The sequence below is a fragment of the Carcharodon carcharias genome, chromosome 16 (genome assembly GCF_017639515.1).
Source record: "Carcharodon carcharias isolate sCarCar2 chromosome 16, sCarCar2.pri, whole genome shotgun sequence".
NCBI lineage: Eukaryota > Metazoa > Chordata > Chondrichthyes > Lamniformes > Lamnidae > Carcharodon > Carcharodon carcharias.
In genome coordinates, this window is record NC_054482.1 from 17,058,007 (window position 1) to 17,078,371 (window position 20,365).

The 20,365-nt window shown below is 43.8% G+C and overlaps 1 protein-coding gene across 2 annotated transcripts in view; it reads right to left on the reverse strand.

Annotated features, from left to right (window-relative positions):
- lhx4 (LIM homeobox 4) overlaps positions 1 to 20,365 on the reverse strand; it is a 326,165-nt gene that overhangs the window by 14,058 nt on the left and 291,742 nt on the right. For both annotated transcript variants that reach the window (XM_041208942.1, XM_041208945.1), the window contains one exon: positions 7,464 to 7,666. In XM_041208942.1, the coding sequence (XP_041064876.1) occupies positions 7,464 to 7,666 (203 nt within the window). The remainder of the gene's footprint in view (positions 1 to 7,463; positions 7,667 to 20,365) is intronic.

Here is a 20,365-nt window from a genome sequence, read left to right on the forward strand (position 1 = left end):
ACGCAACTTAATTTCACGCACAGGCATGTTGGGGCATTCGCCCGCATGCCAAGGGTAAAATTCTGCCCCAAATGTTCAACCAAACAAGACTCAACCTCTTTGTGAGATCTACTGAATATACAACGTACAAAATGGTGGTAGCTAATGCAAAAACCCAGAACCTCACAGGAGTTGGAGCAGCAATTCAAAAACTGGAAAATTGAAGGAGCAGCAGTCTGATCTGACTGAAAGCACCTGAAGTTAGGACACAGAGGGAGATTGCCTGAAAGAAGCTCCAATTCAGAAATGGAGGCAAAAGGGAAAACCCCACTGTGCAGCCAAGGGCTCCACAAGATCTCGTGGGGTCCAATGTGAATACCCACAGAGTGCAAAGTCAAAGGATATAGCAGGGGTGAGCACAAAATTCAGCTCTAAGCTTAAAAAGCTTCAGTGCTGTAACAAGGTCAGAGCAGCCCATTTCTGAAAGCACTGAGTTCAGAATCAGTGCCATATCACATGGCGACCAAGCTCCCATTGAGAAAGAAAACGGAAGGTTTAAAAACCTCAGCCAAAGCCGGCAATCAATGCAAAAATGCTGGAAAATCTTCTGATATCGCAGGGACGGCCCAGAATAGTTGATTGCACAAAACTACAGACAAAGAGCTTGGGACTGCCATCACGTGGGAGCCTGCCAAAATGTGACAAGTGTGAGAAGACTCTTGAAAAAACAGTTATTGCGGCAACATCTTTAAAACCTGCACAGCATTTAGAACTGCACTCACCTGAACTTTAAAGGAACCATGGACAACAAATCACCATTACCAGACCAACTGGGACTGACGAGGGCCAGACCAGGCACAAAACCTGGGACATTGATGGAAAAGATTCTTGAGATACGTGATAGCTTCAGGGTTAAGTAAAAGGACAAAAAGGCTCTTTTATAAACAAATTATACAGATTGGGTTGAAGGCTGTGACTATGGCGACCTTAAGTCAGAACTCATAGTGGGGCAGAGTTATTGCCAGAATGCCTGGCAATGCCCTTTCAGTTATACTACAGTATAAGGAAGATCTGACACTAGAAAAGGCCATCCAAATAGCCAGACAGCCTGAAATCCACCAAACAACACCGATCCATTTTGCATGGCAAAAGTAAGCCAGTTGTCCAGCTCATGAAACAACAAAGGGGTAAAGAGAATCCAGGCCAATGAAGGCAATACCCAAGCCTAACCCGTCTATTATCAGCTCTCTCTGGGTTGCTGGATCTGTTTCTTTTTAATTTCAGATTGATAGCCCTGGTGCTTTTATTTTATAGGAGGGTAGTGGCTTGTTACTAAAGATTGTCAGTACAAATCGCATTAAGGCAGCCTTAGAATTTGAGTTCAGTTGAAATAAAAAATCTGGAAATAAAAAGCTGGTAGCAGTGCAAGTGCACTATTTTAATATTGTCTCCACATTGGGACTGTCTGCAATCACACTGCTTCCATGCAGAGATCAACATTCTGGAATCTGGAGTTTACAGCAGTTTCTAATCACAGCCTCCAGTGCTTGGCAACACTTTGGTTTCATTTTCTACCTGTCATGTTCTGCTGCCTCCATTCTTTTTGTCACTGGGAATCTTTGCCTCTCTGGTGAGGGACCATGTCAACGCTCTGGACCCAAATGACCTCACAGGCAAGAGCACTGTCTAGCAATCTCAATGCAGTGTCTGAACTGCAGTCGCCTGGGACACTTCGGAAAGCTATGATACCTAGATGGGCCAAGGATCCCAAGACAATCCATGAGATTGAGGTACTACACGAGGAAGAGATCCAACCCTGCTCCTTGGACGAGGTCAAGGATCTTGCATTCTTTTTTGGATTGTGGACATTTCAGTAAACGGTCACTTCACCAACTTCAAACTGGACACAGTGTTATGGTCCTCTTGGATAAGAACGTTGGCCAAGAGACATCTGGCTATGAACAACAGACACAACACTCTGCAGGTCTGGAGGAATCCGACTTCTGGTCATAGGCATGATCCTCGAACCACTAAGAAATGGCAACAAGCAGATATTCAAAGTCATATCCATCATCCAGTCTTCTTCTCTCTTGAGCAGAGATATCTGTGTTGCCTTAATCTTCTTAAAACAGCAGAAGACATCAAGACAACCTTTGCTGTCAACTGCACAGGGCTGCAAGTTCCCTAGGGGCCCACCAGGAAAGAGACTCTCGACTGGGACTTTAGCTCTGAAATGTCTTCACGCTTTGCAAGGCTGGCATGCCCAGTTTCTTTGCAGGCAGCAGAAGCTCCTCTTTGGTCAGACCAGCCAAACCTTAAGATAATCACCATTGTAACTCGAGTGGAAAGCACACAGGAAGACACACAGGGTTGCTGTCACACTACCTGTAAATGCCTCGGCACAGAAACTGCAACCTCCAGCCAATGCACAAAGCTGTAAGATGATGGTGGAGTAAGGAACTAGCGATCATCACTCGCCAGAGCACAGCTCAGTGAGGCACGGAGACACACGTTAGAACACTGTGTCATGATAAACGCCAAACTGCAAGGTGGGTCCACTACTGAGGAACATCCAAATGACAGGGAGAGACATCTTCAATTCTGCAAAGATCACAACAGATCACATGGCAAAAGAAAGACCAGGCTCGTACCATGAATGAACAGAGTGAACACTCTCTCCGGATAAAGCGGGACAAGCCGGTGGTCCCCGAGCAGAGCAGACGGGGAGTTGACAAAGAGATGATTGACTCCAAGGAGTGGAAAAAAGCATATCAGAAACACTGACTACAACTCAAACTCTGAATCAACAAAGTTTGTCCGAATCAGTAAAGCCTACCATTCTTCTAACTGCGAGCAGAATGAGAGCCAGCCGAATTGTCAAGCCCCTAGACTGTCTGAATTTATAAAGCCAGAGCCTTGAGGTGGGGAGGAGGGGTAGCACGATTGTAATGGGTTGGGTAAAGACTTGGGGTAAGTGTAGTAGAAGGGTATCTGGCATGGCAAGGATTAATATGGGACTGAGAAACAGCATTGTCCACAGTGTGATGTAAAGTGACACATGACCTGAGGCAAGGGTCAGTTGTGGACTGAACAGAGACCGGGCTGCCAGCACTGTCTGCACCCAGAGAATCAACATAGTCTGTGAATGAAGTGCTGTGTGGACAAATTTCTTCCCTCATGTTTCAGGAATTTTCTGAAAAAGCTACATGGATTTCAGGACCTCCTTTTTTTTAGTTTCAAATGGGTAAACCAGCTCTGTAGTTTCATGGTCAATGGGTAGAATATCCAGCCTAGGTATATTGTCCAAGGTTGGTCATTGCTCTTCAGGTATGGTTGGATGTGGCTGTTTCTACATACTAGTTTAATTTTTGGACACATGCCATTTTCTACATTCTGAAATGATGCAAAGTTACTTATGATCAGCATATGATCAGAAGTCAATATATCCATTCATAGCAGGGTACAAAAGGAGCAGCTTAGTTTATAAGAAACATAGTCTGTCTCTGAACATAAATAAAAAGGTGTGAGGGATAAAGCTAAAACACATAGTACAACTGTAAGAAATATAGAGGCTGAAACTGATCTTTGGTTTTAATGCAGAAGAATATCAGACATGGTGCAAAATGCACCTCCAATTTACTGTGATCCTATATTGTGCTACCATCGAAGACTAGTTTTATCCCCAATATCTTTTATATTGTGTGAAAATAACTGTGCACATTTTACTTCCTGAGTTTCCTATTCTCTTTTCTTAAATGCTGTAACACATGCTGAGCAACTGTTCCAAGAGTGCGGAGTGCTCTCCTCTACACACCCAAGTGGCCATACAGAGGCAGAGGCCAACGCTTTGAGCTGTTTAACTCAACTTCAATACCACTACTTCCTTCAATCCTGGCGACTTCCCTGATATTTAATCCATGTTCCCCACAAAATTCAGCTTCCATAGGCTAGCTTGTGCTTTCTATCAACCACAGATATCTGTGAAATATCTGGAATTGATGATTCTGGGTGAGATATGCACTGGAGTTTAATATTCTACCAACCTCATGATGCACATCTGTCCAGCTTGATGGAAAAACAGCATGTTTGCGGACCATATCATTCAGGCTAAATACATTGGGTTGAATTTTCCTGGTCCCATGAAGGTGGGGCCAGCAAATAAGCATAAAACCTTGATGTTGTCATTCCCTGATGTTGTCCCACCTCTGGGAGAGTTTCCCAATGCGGGGCTGCTACGGGACTTGGCAACCTGGCCTATGGAGGTGGTCAGACAATTAGGCCAATTAAGACCACACAGGGGCCATTTTTAGATGCTACTGGCATTTTCCCAGTGTCGGACTGTTCCCTAACTAAGCCTGGAGGCTGGCAGTGACTTGGAGGTGTCCTCCACCTGGCAGGCCGAGGAGCCCATCCGTGCCTCCCCTCAATGGCCCAATGAGTTTGCAACAGGTATGGAAAGCCCACAGCTGTGAACAAAACCATCCCCGTGGAGGGACATCCTCTTCACACTGATGACCCTGGTAACTGTGGACCCTTTTTAATTTTAAATTTTCAGCAGGCTTCCGAAAGCACCTGCATTTTCAGGCACCCTTGCACTTGCCTTTCTGTCTCAGCGAGCACCCACCTCTCTGAGTGGGTTTGCCAGCCATCTGGTGCTGCAGACCCCCCTCATTGGGCCTCCCACCTTGGGAATCCGTTTGCCTTCCATAACTGGATGGCAAACCTGGAGGTGAGTAATCAGGGGCTCGCCTCATGCCGTGTTGTGCTGGTGGGTGCCTTGATGACAAATGCAAGCTTGGGATTGCAAATGTTCCCAGTATTGGGTTCTTGACACCCACAGGAAAATTCAGCTATTGTTTTTGAAGCAATAAATTAATACAACGGTTAAAAGGGCATCATCAGAGGAAAATAGAAACACACTACTTAATTTCTCATTGGTACTTTTAAAATCATTCTGATACCAGAACAGCAACAACCCTTGGTTGAGCTTCTTACTAAGTGCACACCATTGCTTTCATGAAGTCCTGTTTCATTGCAGCAACCTATACATAAGATAGAATTGTGTTAGATGAGTGAAGAGCTGGTGAAATATTATCAGATTAATTTCCACTTTAAGTAACTTCTGGCTACAGAACTGCCAAAATTGATTAAAGTGAAAAGAAGATGGACTTATTTCAGGAAATAATGTTTTAGGATGTGAGTAATTTGAAACATGATAAGGGACACCATGGGAAGTACAGATGGCTTTAGGCCTTTGGTTCCCAAAGTTTTCCAGCACAGGGGTTTCCCTCACCCTATGTGTTGGCCTGTTGCAGGCTAATTGGTAAATATTGTTTGCAATGATGAGGCAATAACTCCATTATCATTATAACATGCGACTACCAGGATTGGAGAAGATAAGCTAGATAGATCTTGGCCTTTTTTAACCTAGCACTTCCTATGTTCCTTTTTAAGTTCTGGTCTCAAGCAATCATTTGCCTTCAGGACAAAGAAAAACGGCAAGAGGCTACCCTGGAGTGCATGGCAAGGTCGTCAGTCCAAACACTGATATGTTGCTGTAGGTATGTCCACATTTAACCTTTCTGTGGCTTAGAGCAATTGCAAATGTAAAATGTAAAGGCAATTGACAGCCCAGCTCCATATGAATAATTTCCATACCTTGTGCATGCTTTTCATCTGCTAGTACTTGTTAACCAATACAAGTAGCTTGGTACTATGCCTCCATTCATATCCGAAAAGAAGCTAAGCCACTTACTGATCAATGGAGTATCCATAAATTGATCAGCGGAGTTTAACTATTACTGGATCAATCAGATGTTTTCAGAGCCAGGAGAGAATTCCTAATGCAATTTGACAGTGTGGTACTTTCAAATGGAGTGGCTAGTTTTTATTCTTACGCACACTAACAAATTTCTTTCAGTTGGCAGTTTACTGAAAGCAGTTTCACTCTATCTCTTTTCAACTAATGAAAATTTTAGATTAAGAGACACAGGGTGAATAAATTATCCAGCATTGCAGCACTGGTGAGAAGCTCATGCACTGATCTTCCGACCACTTAAAATGAATGGTTGGAGAATGGAGAGCTGCACGTGTCCAGATTTCCAATGCGGTCTCCTTTTAACAGAATGGCAAGCTGGGTGGAATCTACAGCAGGCAGACTATCTGCTCAAAACAGGCTGCTGGCGTGGTGGCTGTGTTCCTAAGGTTCTTGCCACCATTCCATGACAGGACTGAAGGAGTTAATTCATTATGCGGTTGACAGGCAGGATTGCTCAGTGACCATAAATCGTGCCTTCCTCGCAAGCTGAATGATTGGCGCAGGTGATGTAATGCACATTTGTATTTTGTGTTGTGATATTACTCAGTGCACAACACTTGCTCCAGGGACCTATTAATAACTATCTGTACAACAGGTTATTAGTAATTGTCATTAATCTCATTAATATTAGTCAATCGGTGGACTGCAGGTCAGCGAAAGACATTAGATCTGAAAATTTCAGCAAGGAGGCAGCTGTCAGAGAATCACCACTTTTTAATATAATGACCACAACATTTAACCGGCCTGCAGTGTCTTTTGGTCATATTCCTAGCACCTCGTCTTACTTTTGAAATTAGACTTTCCTCCTGCAGAAGGTGATAAATTCGAGGCAATTTCCCTTTAAGTCAAGAACAGGGTGTCCCTGAGTTGGCAGACTCCTTTGTTGATCACCATCACCTCTGCTGTAAAATCAGCAGACAGGACATGGATCGAACCCTGCTCATGTAAAGAGCCAGCTCAAACGTCTTAGGGAATTTTAAAATAGGGTCCATTGTCTGGAACAGGCTGCTCCAGGAACCACATAGGAAGTGGCCATTCAGCCCCTTGAGCCTGTTCCACCATTCAATTAGATAATGGCTGATCTGTAGCTTAAGTGCGCATACCCATCTTGGTTCCATTATGTGCCCAATTGCCTTGCCAAAAATTTATCGATGTCAGTGTTGGAATTTTCAAATGACCCACTGCTTTTGGGGGAGAGAGTTCCAGATCTTGTCTGAAGAACATCATCCCTGAACAGCGGAGCCCTAATTTGTAGGGCTATGCCCCCTTGTGTAGACCTCTGCCACCTGCAGTACAGGATACCTGTCTTGCCAGCTGTGGGAATCCAGTTGATTTTTAAGCACGGTGGCCTTTGTGATCCTAACACACCTCAACCGAGATATGCAGCAGGTGTGCCACAGGCCAGTAAGATGCGCTGTACTTTTCAACATTAAAGTTTGTGACACAAAAACCGTTGTAGAACTTAAAAGATCATGAAGCACATTTTGGTGTGAAAAGGTGAAACAGAAATTGATGGGTATTTTTTTGAATGTTTAATTTGTTCCTACATCTCAGGGTCAGCATGAATGACACCTCACTGTACAAATACCAAGATGGGTAAAGCAAATGCAATACAGTTATCTTTTCACAATGTTGCATGACATACCCTTGCCAATATGGTGCCTACCGTTCTGTTTGGCTGTCTCATAGTCCTCCTTACACACCAGCCGGCTATCCTCCATCAGATAGAATTCATCCCCTGTAGCCAGCTGCCGGTTACACATGATGCAGGAAAAGCAGTGAAGATGATAGACAAAGTCCTGAGCTTTCCTCACCACCTGGGTTGGGGGGATACCCTGCTGGCAGGCTGCACATTTTGTCCCAAAGCGCCTGTAATTAACCAGAGGAAAAAAAAGACAAGGTAATTTTATATTCCTAGTTTGTCCCTCAAGAATGCTGCGATTTGGTTTTTAATCATCATTGATCTTAAAGAAGGCAGACTTGTATTTATATAACACCTTTCACGCCCTCAGGTCCTCCCAAAACACTTAACAGCCAAAGATGTACTTGTGAACTGCAGTCACTATTATAATTTGGGACATGCAGCAGCCAATTTGCATACGGTGCGCTCTCACAAACAGCAATATTGGTCAATTTGCGTTTGAAGAGCAGTACCTGCAGTAGTGCAGCATGAGCTCGGTACTGCACTGACATGCCAGTCTAGATTATGTACTCAAATCTCTGGAGCGGGACTCCAAGCCATGACCTGCCTTCTCAGAGACAGAAGCGCTGTCCATTGAGCCACGACTGATGCTAATGGGCGTAAGTGCAGTTTTTATTCGGGTGGGGAGGGTGGTGGGGTGGATCTTCAATGAACTGAACTGGTGCCAGGGTGTCAGCAGGACTTGAAAAGCGATCACTGAATGCAGGCCAGTCCCTCTCTTAGCGCTGGATATCTTTGGCTGCTCGCCATCTGCAAATGTGTTTACTCATCACATCATCGTTTCAACTTTGAAAAATGATTATAATATTTCTGAGTGAATGGCTGAAGGTTGACTGGTGAGACAGATACCCATAATGAAAAAACAGTGCACAGCATTATAGATTTCAGCACACCAGGGCCAAGTCACTGAAAGGACCACATTCAAGCAAATCCATCATCAATCACGAAACCTCCTTTCTCATATTCCAACTGCTTCTTATTAAAATCAAGCTGGCCTTAAAAGCCGACATTCTCGGTGTCAGCTGTGACTCCGTGGGTAGCTTTCTCACTCGTTTCAGCTGGCTGTGGCTCAAGCCACATTTTTAGGCTGGGATTTTTGGGCCCCGTCATGGCAGTACTTGCTGTAGGAGATTCGGCAGCCCAGCCAAAAGCCCACTGACCTTCTGTGGGACTGGACGATCCCAGCGGCAGGCGAGGCTGGAAAAGCCTGCCCTAAGTATCCATCATGGCAGCGAGGCCATTGTTGAAGTGCAGCACAGAGGGGGTGCTACACTGTCAGAGGTGCTGCTGTTCTGATGTTAACACAGCTGTGAGGCTTTATTCAGCTGTACTGATTTGATGTGATGAAAGTGTTAAAAATTTAGGGAATTCTCCTGGTGCCCTCAACTGGATGGGAATGTTAGACAGGATACCAGGAATAAAATGGTTCCTTACGCAACAAACAGCCCTTAGAGACAAAAACAGAATTACCTGGAAAAACTCAGCAGGTCCGGCAGCATCGGCGGAGAAGAAAAGAGTTGACGTTTCGAGTCCTCATAACCCTTCGACAGAACTTGTTCTGCAAGTTCTGTCGAAGGGTTATGAGGACTCGAAACGTCAATTCTTTTCTTCTCCGCCGACGCTGCCGGACCTGCTGAGTTTTTCCAGGGAGTTCTGTTTTTGTTTTGGATTTCCAGCATCCGCAGTTTTTTTGTTTTTAGCCCTTAGAGACATGCTGAGAATGTGATAAAACTCTTTCTTTCAGTTGTGTTTTATTTAGAATGCTTCCTTTTTCTCTTTCTTTTTATGCCATTGACAAAATTGGTACCATAAAGTTATTTCAGTCAAATCAAATTACGTTAGGCGACAAAGTGGCTTTGTGTTAGAATAATGAAATGGCAAGAATAGCAATATTATCTTCTTTAAAAAATACCAGCTTTCCCCCCATCCCTCCTGCCAGGGTATATTAAATCTGATTCATTGCTATAAATCAGATGCTTTTTAAAATGTTCTTATTATTTCAAGTAACTGACAATTACAAATCAAAACACAAAAATTAGCAAACACAATGAAAAATTCACAATCAGGGAATAGATTAACGTTTCATTCAAAACAAAAACAGAATTACCTGGAAAAACTCAGCAGGTCTGGCAACCTCGGCGGAGAAGAAAAGAGTTGACGTTTCGAGTCCTCATGACCCTTCAGCAGAACTGTTGAAGGGTCATGAGGACTCGAAACGTCAACTCTTTTCTTCTCCGCCGATGCTGCCAGACCTGCTGCGTTTTTCCAGGTAATTCTGTTTTTGTTTTGGATTTCCAGCATCCGCAGTTTTTTTGTTTTTATTAATGTTTCATTCAGATGTTTCAGGGGTGTCAAATGTCAACACACATGCCGTAGCTGTGCTTATCTGTACAGTGGGCTAACATGCTTCAGGAGCAGAGTGAATACAGGAGCCTTGATAAACTGTAATCTGAGCGATTGCACCAAGTTTGTACATACTAGGATCCTCTGTCAATGACCCTGGAGGAATCTCCTGTGTTGGGGGAGGTTCCCATTTTGCGAGTTGATTGCAGGGCACCCATACTCCAGTAAGTACCACTCAGGTGCCCAACTGCCTCAACTCATTAGCACATCCAATGACTATTACTGTTTGCAGAGGGGATAACAAGTGCCAGCTGCACATTGTCCTCCAGCCCACAAAGAATGAAGGAGCACCCCGGGGATAGTTGTTTGTAAAGGGGGCTGAATTAAAAATGTAAATGGTGCAATTTACTTTGTTTCCAGTTTCTCAGACCATTATGCTGCTCTGTCCCCCACTTCCATCACCCCCCTCTAACTCCCCCAAGTAAGCCCATGTGGACCTTTTAGTGCACTGGTATACTGCTTCTCAGTGATTCAATGGCCACCAATCCCATGCTAGGAGGTCGGGAAGTGATAACTCTTTCCCTAGGGTGTTTCTTACCAGAGTGGGGAAGCAAACGGCTATGACTTTCTCACTAGGGTTCACTGAGCAAAACAAGGAGCTGGGGCTGATAAGAGTTAGTTTTTTTTTAACTAACACTTTTCCTGAGGGGCCCAGTTGAGAACAATCCCCCTCCCTGAACAACTTACAAGAATGCCAAGGGTACCAAGCCTTTGGTCTCCTCTCTATCAAAATATTCTTTGTTAGAAATTTAAATTTTCCAAGATGTCGGATGTTAATGCTCGGGTGTGGAATACTTTCCACTGCTTGTACCTACAGTTAGGAATCTCAGGTCAGGAATTAGATGCCAGGTTAACCATCCACTAGACAGCGTCTGATCAAATATTCAAGTGTCAGGTCATGTCCAGAGTGATGTTTTTGCTCTGTCTCAAACAATTGCTTCATTTCTAACCTCAGAACAGCATCATTGTTATCACATGACATTTCTCTTTTGAGCATTAGTCATCATCATGGTTGTTCCGAGTGAGGCCACAAATAGGCAACAATCTCTGTCAAATTGGAGTGCCTGTCTTTCAAAATTATCCTGAAAAGGATAGGATGGGAATTGCCTGAAGTAATTTTCTTTTGTATTGCTATGGGCAGCAGGGAACAGAAAAGAACAGGCTGACTACAGATACTCAAGCACAAACACCAACATACATGCAACTTTTGAAAAGAAGAACAAAAACCAGCAGGTCCATTAACGTTCACCTTGTCCATTCAGCAGTGCAACCTGTGCATCCACCTTCCCAACTGCTCATCTGGCCAACTCCAAGGGAACTGCAACAAAAATCTGCAACTAGTTTCAGGAAAACTTTGGGAAATTCCTCCTAACTTTCAGAAAAGACCTTTACATCCATTGCGCCAGGCCTCAGTGCCCATTTCCTAATATAATACAGACCCAATTCTAGTTTCTTAATTTACATTATAACTGCAGCATTGGTGTGAGTCAAAAGCATCTCATACTAACTCTATAGTTAAAGCTTGAATATACCCTTTATGATTTAAAACATAGGCAGACTTCCTTATAGCCATGGTGCTGCCATGTCACAGTCTTCCACTGCCAATACTACTGTGCCACCATCACCTGTATGTCTACTGCCCCATACACTGAGCAACCATTTTCCAGTTTTCAACTGACGTAGCATAATAGGTCAGCTTCACTCAGCCTTCCACTGACCCAGCAACTGTGTATTAATGCATGTCTATATTTCCCCTGACTGATGAGACTAATTATACATACAAAATCACACACACAAACACACACACGCACACATTCATATAATATATATATATAACACACACAAATATATGTAGGATGTAGAATGTATTCAACTCTGCAGTCTTTTGTCAAAGTTGTCATTCCTCAGACATTAAGTGTGACAGGAAATTTGACCATGGAAGGCATTACAAGTAAGCCCAGTCCTCTCACCCAATATATACACACATAGGCACGCTCCTTCAATCAGGAATCATCGGATAACAATCACGAGTGGGAACTACAGCCGAGGTTTAAAGCCCCTTTCATCCAAACCCAGGGTTTCTGAGGTCAACTGCAGCATCTTACCATCATGCTGCCTGAGATTGGACAACTCCACACAGACTGGGAGTCAAACCCTCTTAGGCTGGGAGGAGCTTGGGAGGGCAGGGCACTGCAGAGAGAGATTTATTTCATTGTAGAACCCACTTGATTTTCATTCCACAAATCTACTTTATCTCCAGGCTATTTCTGACTGAAGAGTGCTTTCTGGGGCACTCTGGAGGTTGCTTAACTCTACATCTACCTGACTGGGAATGCTGGGTCAAGCACTGTGAAAGGATCTTAAACCTCCACCAGATGCTTGCAATGCTGAGCATGGAGTTGTTCCCCTTCACCAGAATAGGATGAAAACAAAGATTTAACCCAGCATATCTGCTTTTGGTATCCTAGCTCATATTAATTTTCAAAAAGGAGCAGACACCCCACAAAACATCTGCAAGAAAGAAAAGCGACTGACCCAGTAGATAATCAGGCCCATCACATCCAAAATGATCCAGCAAAAAAAAACACAGGCAGAATGTTACAGCAGCAAACCCTATCAGTGCGGCATTTAGCCCTTCAGTGCCAAAGGAACAATTCATAAACCACTAATTTAAGGAAGCTGGCACTGGATTGCAGACTGCAACTTGCTTTGACCATGTTTCTGCTGACTTGCTGCTGTGAGTGCAGTGATAAAGGGAGTGAGATTGCATGGGCTGCTGCTAAGTTGAGCCACCTGCTCGTGGCTCAGGCGATAGACAATCTAAGAAGCCAAGCTTTTCATAAAGGGACTGGGTGCCCATGTTTGTTCATATGTGGTCCTTCCACCACCAGAGCTGGATTTGAATCCAAGTCCAAATGACGGAACCAAAACTTCAGCTCCTGACGCCCCTGCAGGAAGTGATCGAATTGATGCGGATAGAATGTTGTGTTCAAGTGTTCAAATGTCAATAGCTACTGGCAAAGGTCATTGAAGCAGATCTTACACGTGCGGTTCCAGGGGAAACTAGATGTGTTTCTGGAGGGAGAAGAGATTCAGGGATAAGTTGACAATGTTGGGCTGTTGTGTGGGAGTGGCCCCTGAAATGTACAGGCCTGTTGGGTCCAATTACTTCCCTCCCCATTAATAAAAATTCCAAAGATTTTTCTTGAGGCTCCTATGATGGCGGAACAGTCCAAATGCACTTTACATGGGGTGTGAGTCCACAATAAAAAACAACCCCCAATTCAGCACAAATTAATAGCCAAATACAGAAAGGTTGTCAGGGTTACAGGTGGGAATGAAACTGTAGTTTTGAGGCAGTAGGAGGTGGTCTTCTAAAGTCAAGTTAAAAGAAACAATAAGATTGAGAATTATATAAGATTGACAATTATTACTCTATAAGATCTCTTACCTCTCTCAAGATCATGGGTGCCCTGTGGTTCAATTACTAAATGCACCACCAAGCAACAATTTAGCAGCAGTAATGTACTAAAATATCCCAACATGTCTCACGTAAATGATTATCAAACAAAATTTGACACCATGCTGCATGGAGAGACGTTAGGACAGGTGACTGAAAGCTTGGTCAAAGGGATGAATATCAAGCAGCATTGTAAAGAAAGAGGGAAATAGAGGCATGCAGAGGTTTAGAGAGAGAATTCCACAGTTTAGGACCTAGGCAGCTAAAGGTGAGGCTGTCAATGGCAGAGTGCTGAAAATCTCAATGGCACTGGGTCATAAAAATGAGGAGGGGTAACAGGCTCAATTATTTCATCATGCTAATTTGTTCATCTTAGACCTTGGCAACTTGGTCTGGGAAGCAGGGAAAAATCAGGAGGTTCTTGCTCTTGCCAGTATCCAGTGGGTGCAGCAGGAAAGTAGCATATGTGAATATTGGGCGAGGGACAGGTTATGCCCACTCAAGGCTGACTAACCTGCAAACTCTCACCATCTAGGCTTACAAAATGAATGGATGTCGGCTGAGGTACCAGAAGGCTGCTAGTACATGTGGAACCACACCCCAAGAATGAGCCCACACCTTCAGGAGACAAGGGTGGTGGAAAATGACCAGATATCTCCTGTGCACTAAGGGTTATTCTTCTTTTACACTGCATTTTCTAGCTATGAAGATTTGCCTCCATGTGTCTCTGTGGTCCACTTGAGTAGCCATGGTTATTTATTGGCCAAAGGAAGCTACTGCTCTAATTTATGGGACAGAACGGGACCAATAGGGCCGACTTGAACTGACGCTAGCAATTCAGAGTGGACTGGATGCTGAATTAAAGATGCCCAACACAAGGCAAATCACTATTAGCTCCAAGTTCAAGCCATATTTGTCGCTACCATTTTCAGGTACTAATTAAGCAATCACAATCATCTAGAGTGAACGGGTGCATCAGTCAGTGCCACAGGCATCTCTGTCACAGCAGTCAATATTGCAATATGGTGGCTACATTGGGTGGTATGGAATATATACACGACTGAAGACATTAGAGCTACTAACACAAATTCCTACTTTCTTAAAATAACACAACCATCATTTACTTTTTTTCTCTTCCCCATCCCAACATGTAGCCAGTCCTGCCCCTACAGACTGGTCCTGCCCCTGTCCTAGGTGGACTGCATATATCCACTGTATACACAGGAGCTAACAAAGCGTACATCAACCATCCTTAAAAGATGTTCACTTGAGAATTGGCTAAATTGGGTTCCAGTAGTAATGGTAATTCCCCAGTGACATTTAGCTCCTGCTTTAATTTTTTCAAATTTCTATAAACCTGTCATCCCCCATGCTAGTCCTTAAAACATATAAATTTTACTGCAGCCACCCAATTTTCCAGCAAGCAGATAAATTTTTCCCCATTCATTCCCTCATTTTATTCAATGCCTTCATGGAAGAATTTCAAAATCTGAGTCAAGACATGGACTCGAAGCTTTGAAAGGTAAAGAAGGACATTGTAGAGGCTTTGGGATGGAGTTTGAGAGAGTGAGCTGAGGGGTCTGCTACTAGCTCTGGGGTAAGGGGAGGGGAATGCACAGAGTTAGAGAATCAAAGAATCTGAGCAGGAAGTATGGCAATTGCTACATGGTGGATAGGTTGAAGTCATGGAGGACTTGGAAGCTGACTGTTTTAATGTACTAGGGCAGGTGACAGTAAGTTAGATTAGCAAGAAGAGGCATGATGGGCTAGTGGGATATAGACAGCCAAGATTTGAACAAGTGGATTTTATGGATGAAGGTGGATGGAAGGCCAGTAAGGGGGAGAGTATAGAAACCTAGTCTTGTCTAGGCAAAAATGCAGGTAAGGATTTTGGTGGTCAGGCGAAGCTTGGTAGGAGGTGTGTGGGAAAGGTGGGAAAGGGGGATGTGGGAGCAAGATGAGAACAGGAAGGAGCAGAACAATGTGGGCAGTCCTTCAAAGCTGGGATTTTGCAGCTCATGGTTGTTAATACTAAACACGACTGAACGAGAATATATATTGTTTCCAAAAACATGATGCTAGCAACATCACAACAGTGACTACACTTCAAAAATACTGAATGGGATGGAAAGCACTGTGGTACACCCTGAAGTTATGCAAGGTGATGCATAAGTTTAAATTCTTTCTTTCTTTCAACTGTGTTGAATGTCATGGATGGGTTAAGGAGGGCAATGTATGTTAGCATATTACAGTTATGGTCGGAGGGGATGTGCCTTTTGTAATTGGCATGGGTGGTCTCAAAGGCAATGAGATGGCAGAAGCCACAGATACATTTCAAAGATGACACTGACAGGCGACAGCATACTTAAGATGCATGGATATGGGATGTTGCAAAAGGGGTAGGATTTAGAGAAGTTATATAAGTGAATGATGGATACTTCAAGGAGGGGTTGATGAGGGTAGTTTTATAAAGAAGGGAGAGAGAGGTAGAACATGCCTGAAACAAATGGGACCATTAAGTGCTGTGTGGATGGGGAGAAGAGGAAAGATAACTGAGTGTTTCAGAAATAATTTGTGGCGGTGGTTTGGGGGGCAGATGGTCAAGGGAGCAGGAATAGGTCTTATGGAAGAGATGAGCAGAGAGGGTAGGGAGAAATGTGATGCTATAGAGTGACAAGGCACCTTCACAGATTGAGTGAGGGCTATCTGGGAAGTCGTAACTGTAACAATGATCTCAATCTCAATGATCTCAATCTAAGAGATCGCTGAGTTCTTTGCATTTGGCGTTTGAAATAAGAATGGTGGGAATGGGGAAGGGAGTTTGGAGATATGGTTCTCCTTGGAGGCAAAGAGCTCTGGGTTATCCTTGCCAGCCCCCCCCCCCCCCCCCCCCCCCCCCCCCAACCCCCCCCTGCCGCCGCCCCCGCAGGATAAACCTGGAGCAATAATGGGATGTGGCTGAGGTGAGGGAGTTAAATGTGGTGACAAAAGATCTGTTGATGACTGATGAGTCAGGGGTACTTGGTTCCTGGAAGTTTAATTGTTGCTATTTGCTGATAGATGATAATTAATGCATATGATTTATGTTGCATTAAAAAAATGCTAACCTTGGGATGATTAATATATGGAAGTTCCATTTAAAAAAAAATCACTTTGAACATAGCTTTCACCTCTTTGATCCTGCTCTCCCTTCCCATGCCACCCACACCTCACCACCACTTTGCTTCCTCTCCTGCTTGGTGTCAGCCTTTCTGTTCTCAAGTATTCTGTTATCGGAGGGATGCTATATAAATTCATGTTTTGCTTTGTGCCAAGATTGTCAGCAAGATTGAGTGGGTAGTTGATGGGAGGCACTTGCAACCTTTCAATGAGTAATGCAGAGAAGTGCATCTTTGTTAATATTTACAAACCTCAATGTTCAGATGAAGTAGATAAATTGCTTAGGTCTTGCTATCACAGTTTGTGATGTCTCCTAACTGCAATATTGGTTTGTCACGCACTCACAGTCATGCCATTCTACATGCAATGTATAGGAACTAGGAGGTGATTTTATCTACATACAGGTACAGGCATGCTATTACTTGTGACATGAAGTGCAATGAAATCCAATTGCAATAGAATTCAAACTATGCTGGATAACATAACTTTAATTAAAATCCTATCTCTTTGTTAGCAGTACTAATATCATTTACCATAGATGTGGACTTCCGCTAAGTATCACCACACATTGGGGTACTACAGGCCTGGCTTTATTCATGTGCAGTGATATAATGCACTATTAGCCAACAGACCTAGCTACCTCGTTATACAATGCAACTATGTTTAATGTTAACATGGCTGAACAATATTCATGGTGCAGAAGAAGCTCTGATGAAAGGTCATCGCCCTGAAATGTTAATTCTGTTTCTCTCTCCACAGGTGCTGCCAGATGTGCTGAATACTTCCAGCATTTTCTGCTGGAATATTAATGTACTGTAAGGACATTGAGCAGTCCATGACACAGAAGACAAATGTACGACAGGCACAGTTAACTCTCCATGGCACAATATATTACTAAACTAAAGGACTGCCATTGATCTGTTTTTTTTTTGCTCTATCATGTGTCACAAATAATTCTTAAAGTTTTGGTATTTGGCCTTGTTTACTAATGCTGTCATGAGCTTGCTTCTTCATGAATAACTTGTCCTTAATCCCTGATAAGTGCAGATGGAGTTTCTTAATAAGTAACCTTTCTAAGACATTATCATTTTCAGCAAACCATTCCTGATATTTACTGACAGTGTAGCCCAAGTATTTGAAAGCTGCACTTGTGGATTGTGTCTCTCAATCAGCTCCAGTCAGCTTCACTGACACCAGAAGCTGTATTTACATTACCTCGGATATATGGCACAGAAAGAGGCCATTCGGCAGAATCAGTCCATGCTGCTGTTTACACTCCACTCAAGCCTCCTCTCATCATTCCTATCTAAATTTACCATTGTGACCATCTATTCCCTTCTCCCTCATTAGTTTGTCTAGTTTGTCTAACGCATCAATATTGTTTGCTTCAACCACTCCCTGTGGTAGCGAGTTTCACATTCTCACCACTCCTTTGTTCTTTCCTGAATTCCCTACTGGATTTCTTGGTGACTATCTTATATTGATGGCTTCAAGTTATACTCTTCCCCACAAGAGGAAATGTTCTTTGGGTATCCAGTCTATCAAATCATTTTATAATTTTAAAGACCTCTATTAGCTCACCCTTCAGCCTTCTTTTTTCAAGAGAAAAGTAACCCAGTCTGTTCGTCCTTCTCTGGTATGTATACCCATGCCAATGGTTTTGGGTAGCTGTGCAAAGTTCTGGGGCTGAATTTTTTGAAGGTGGATGAAGCCTCTTTGCCCAGGGTGGTGGATCCCTGGGATAGCATCTTGCCAGTGGCAGCCAATGAACAGGCTGCTACCAGGGCTGCCATCCAGTTGAAGACAGTGGCCCACCCCACCCAATCAGATAGTCAGTAGCTCACCGGTCTTGGCAACGCCACCACCAGTGGTGGCCAGTGCTGAAGGTGCCTTAAGAAAGAGGGCACCTCAATGCCAAGGCCCTCTCGAAGACCAGTGAGTTTTTTGGGGAGTCAGGGCTGGACAGTCAGACTTCAACAATCAGGGGTGGGCGTTGGTTGTTGTGGTGGCAAAGCCTTGGGGAGGGGACATCCATTGCCGGTGGGGTGGGGCTAGGATGGTTAGTTCCCTTCGCGGGCCATAAAGTACCTATTAAGGAGGGGCCTCCGCCCTGGGAAACCACTGGGAGGCCATGTAGATTTACCTGGCAGTCTCCCCATGTGGGCGGCAGACCCTCCCGGTATAGGTAAGATGTCTGAGAGAAGGAAAGTGGACCTCTAAGTGGCTCAGATGGCCACCTGGTGGATCGCCACACCACTGAGGTTCCTGCTATCAGTGATATGCCATGGCGGTGAGGAGGCATCAGCTTTCCTTCCCATGTCTTCCTCCATCATCTTACCAGCCCCGCACATCCCAGCCATCACCATTGCGCCTCGAGAATTCAGCCCCTTGTCTTGAGCAAATTAATTTGAGTTTACTAACAGTCAACCGCTTGAGTGCTTTTTTTTTCCCCAGGACCTTGGAGGAGGATTAGCAATAAGGGAGGCAATAGTCTGTCTAACACTTATCATCTCTCATCGCTTTGTTGTTCTTGATATCGTTGTTGTTGTCCTTCCTCCTGACTAAGTGGTAATCAATCAAATGGCACTGTTTGGAACAAGGATACACCCAGGATATCTTGTTTTTATGTGGCAGTCAGAGGAAGCTATTGGTAATCATCAGACTGTGTTCAACCCATTTCCTTAGCCATTGCTGTTGTCATTTTTGACACCCTGCCAGGTTGGATTGTCTGATAAAATACCAGCATTATTTATGATTATTGATAAATGAGTCTGTCATTCAGAGGTACTAGAGAGATAGTGCAAGTTAGATCTTCATAGAATTTGATTTTTATTTTGTTTGGATTTGCTCCTGGTCAGTGCATTGGCATTGATGATGCTGGCCTAAGATTTCCCAGCAAGTGGCAACTTTAGTATCATCTGATCTTTAATATCTTTGCCAAAAGGTCTCTGATTTATTTGCAATATTGGATTGAACAGAAAAACCAACGCTACCCTCGTGACTTTCACCTTCAGGCCAACCATCCCAAAGAAAGTGAAGTCAGCACTTCAAGTATAACATAGTGCTTAAATTACTATTTTATATCTTTGGCAGTGTTGATCATTGGAATTACATTCCATGAAGGTTCAGACATTCCAGCAGCAATGCTGAGTGGTTTTCCCATCGACTGTGACATGCTGACCAGGGAACAGAGAAGTGGGTAAATTTCAGGGCACCTTTTCTAATGCTTTCCTCATTCAAATCTGCTGTCTTCACTCCATCCTCCACCTTTTAAAACCTTACCCTTTACGCTTCTGTCTTTGCAAATTACCACCCCATCATCAACCTCCCCGTGAGTATATCGTCACTCCAAAATCCTGACTTTCCTGGCACTCCATTTCTGAACCCATCTAATCAAGTTTATGCACTTGCCACTGCACAGAAACAGCCCTTTTCAAAGTCACAAATGACATCCTATGCAACTGGTAATACCAGAACCAATCCCTCCTCATCCTTCTCAACCTGTCTGCAGCCTTTGACATGGCTGACCACACCATTCTCTTTCAATATCTCCCCGCTCTTGTCCAGAGTTCTGGGACTGCCCTTGCTTGATTCCATTTCTATATCCAGTCATAGCCAGAGAATCAACTGCAGTGACTTTTCTTTCTGCTCCCACACCACTGCCCCTGGTTTTTGCAAAGGTTCTATCTTTAATCCACCCCAATTTCTCATCTGTGTGCTCCTCTTGATGACATCATCTGAAAATAAAGCATCAAGTTCCATATACACACTAATGACACTCAGCTCTACCTCACCAGCGTCTGTCAATCTTTTCACTGCCTTGGATTTATCACCGTTCACCTGA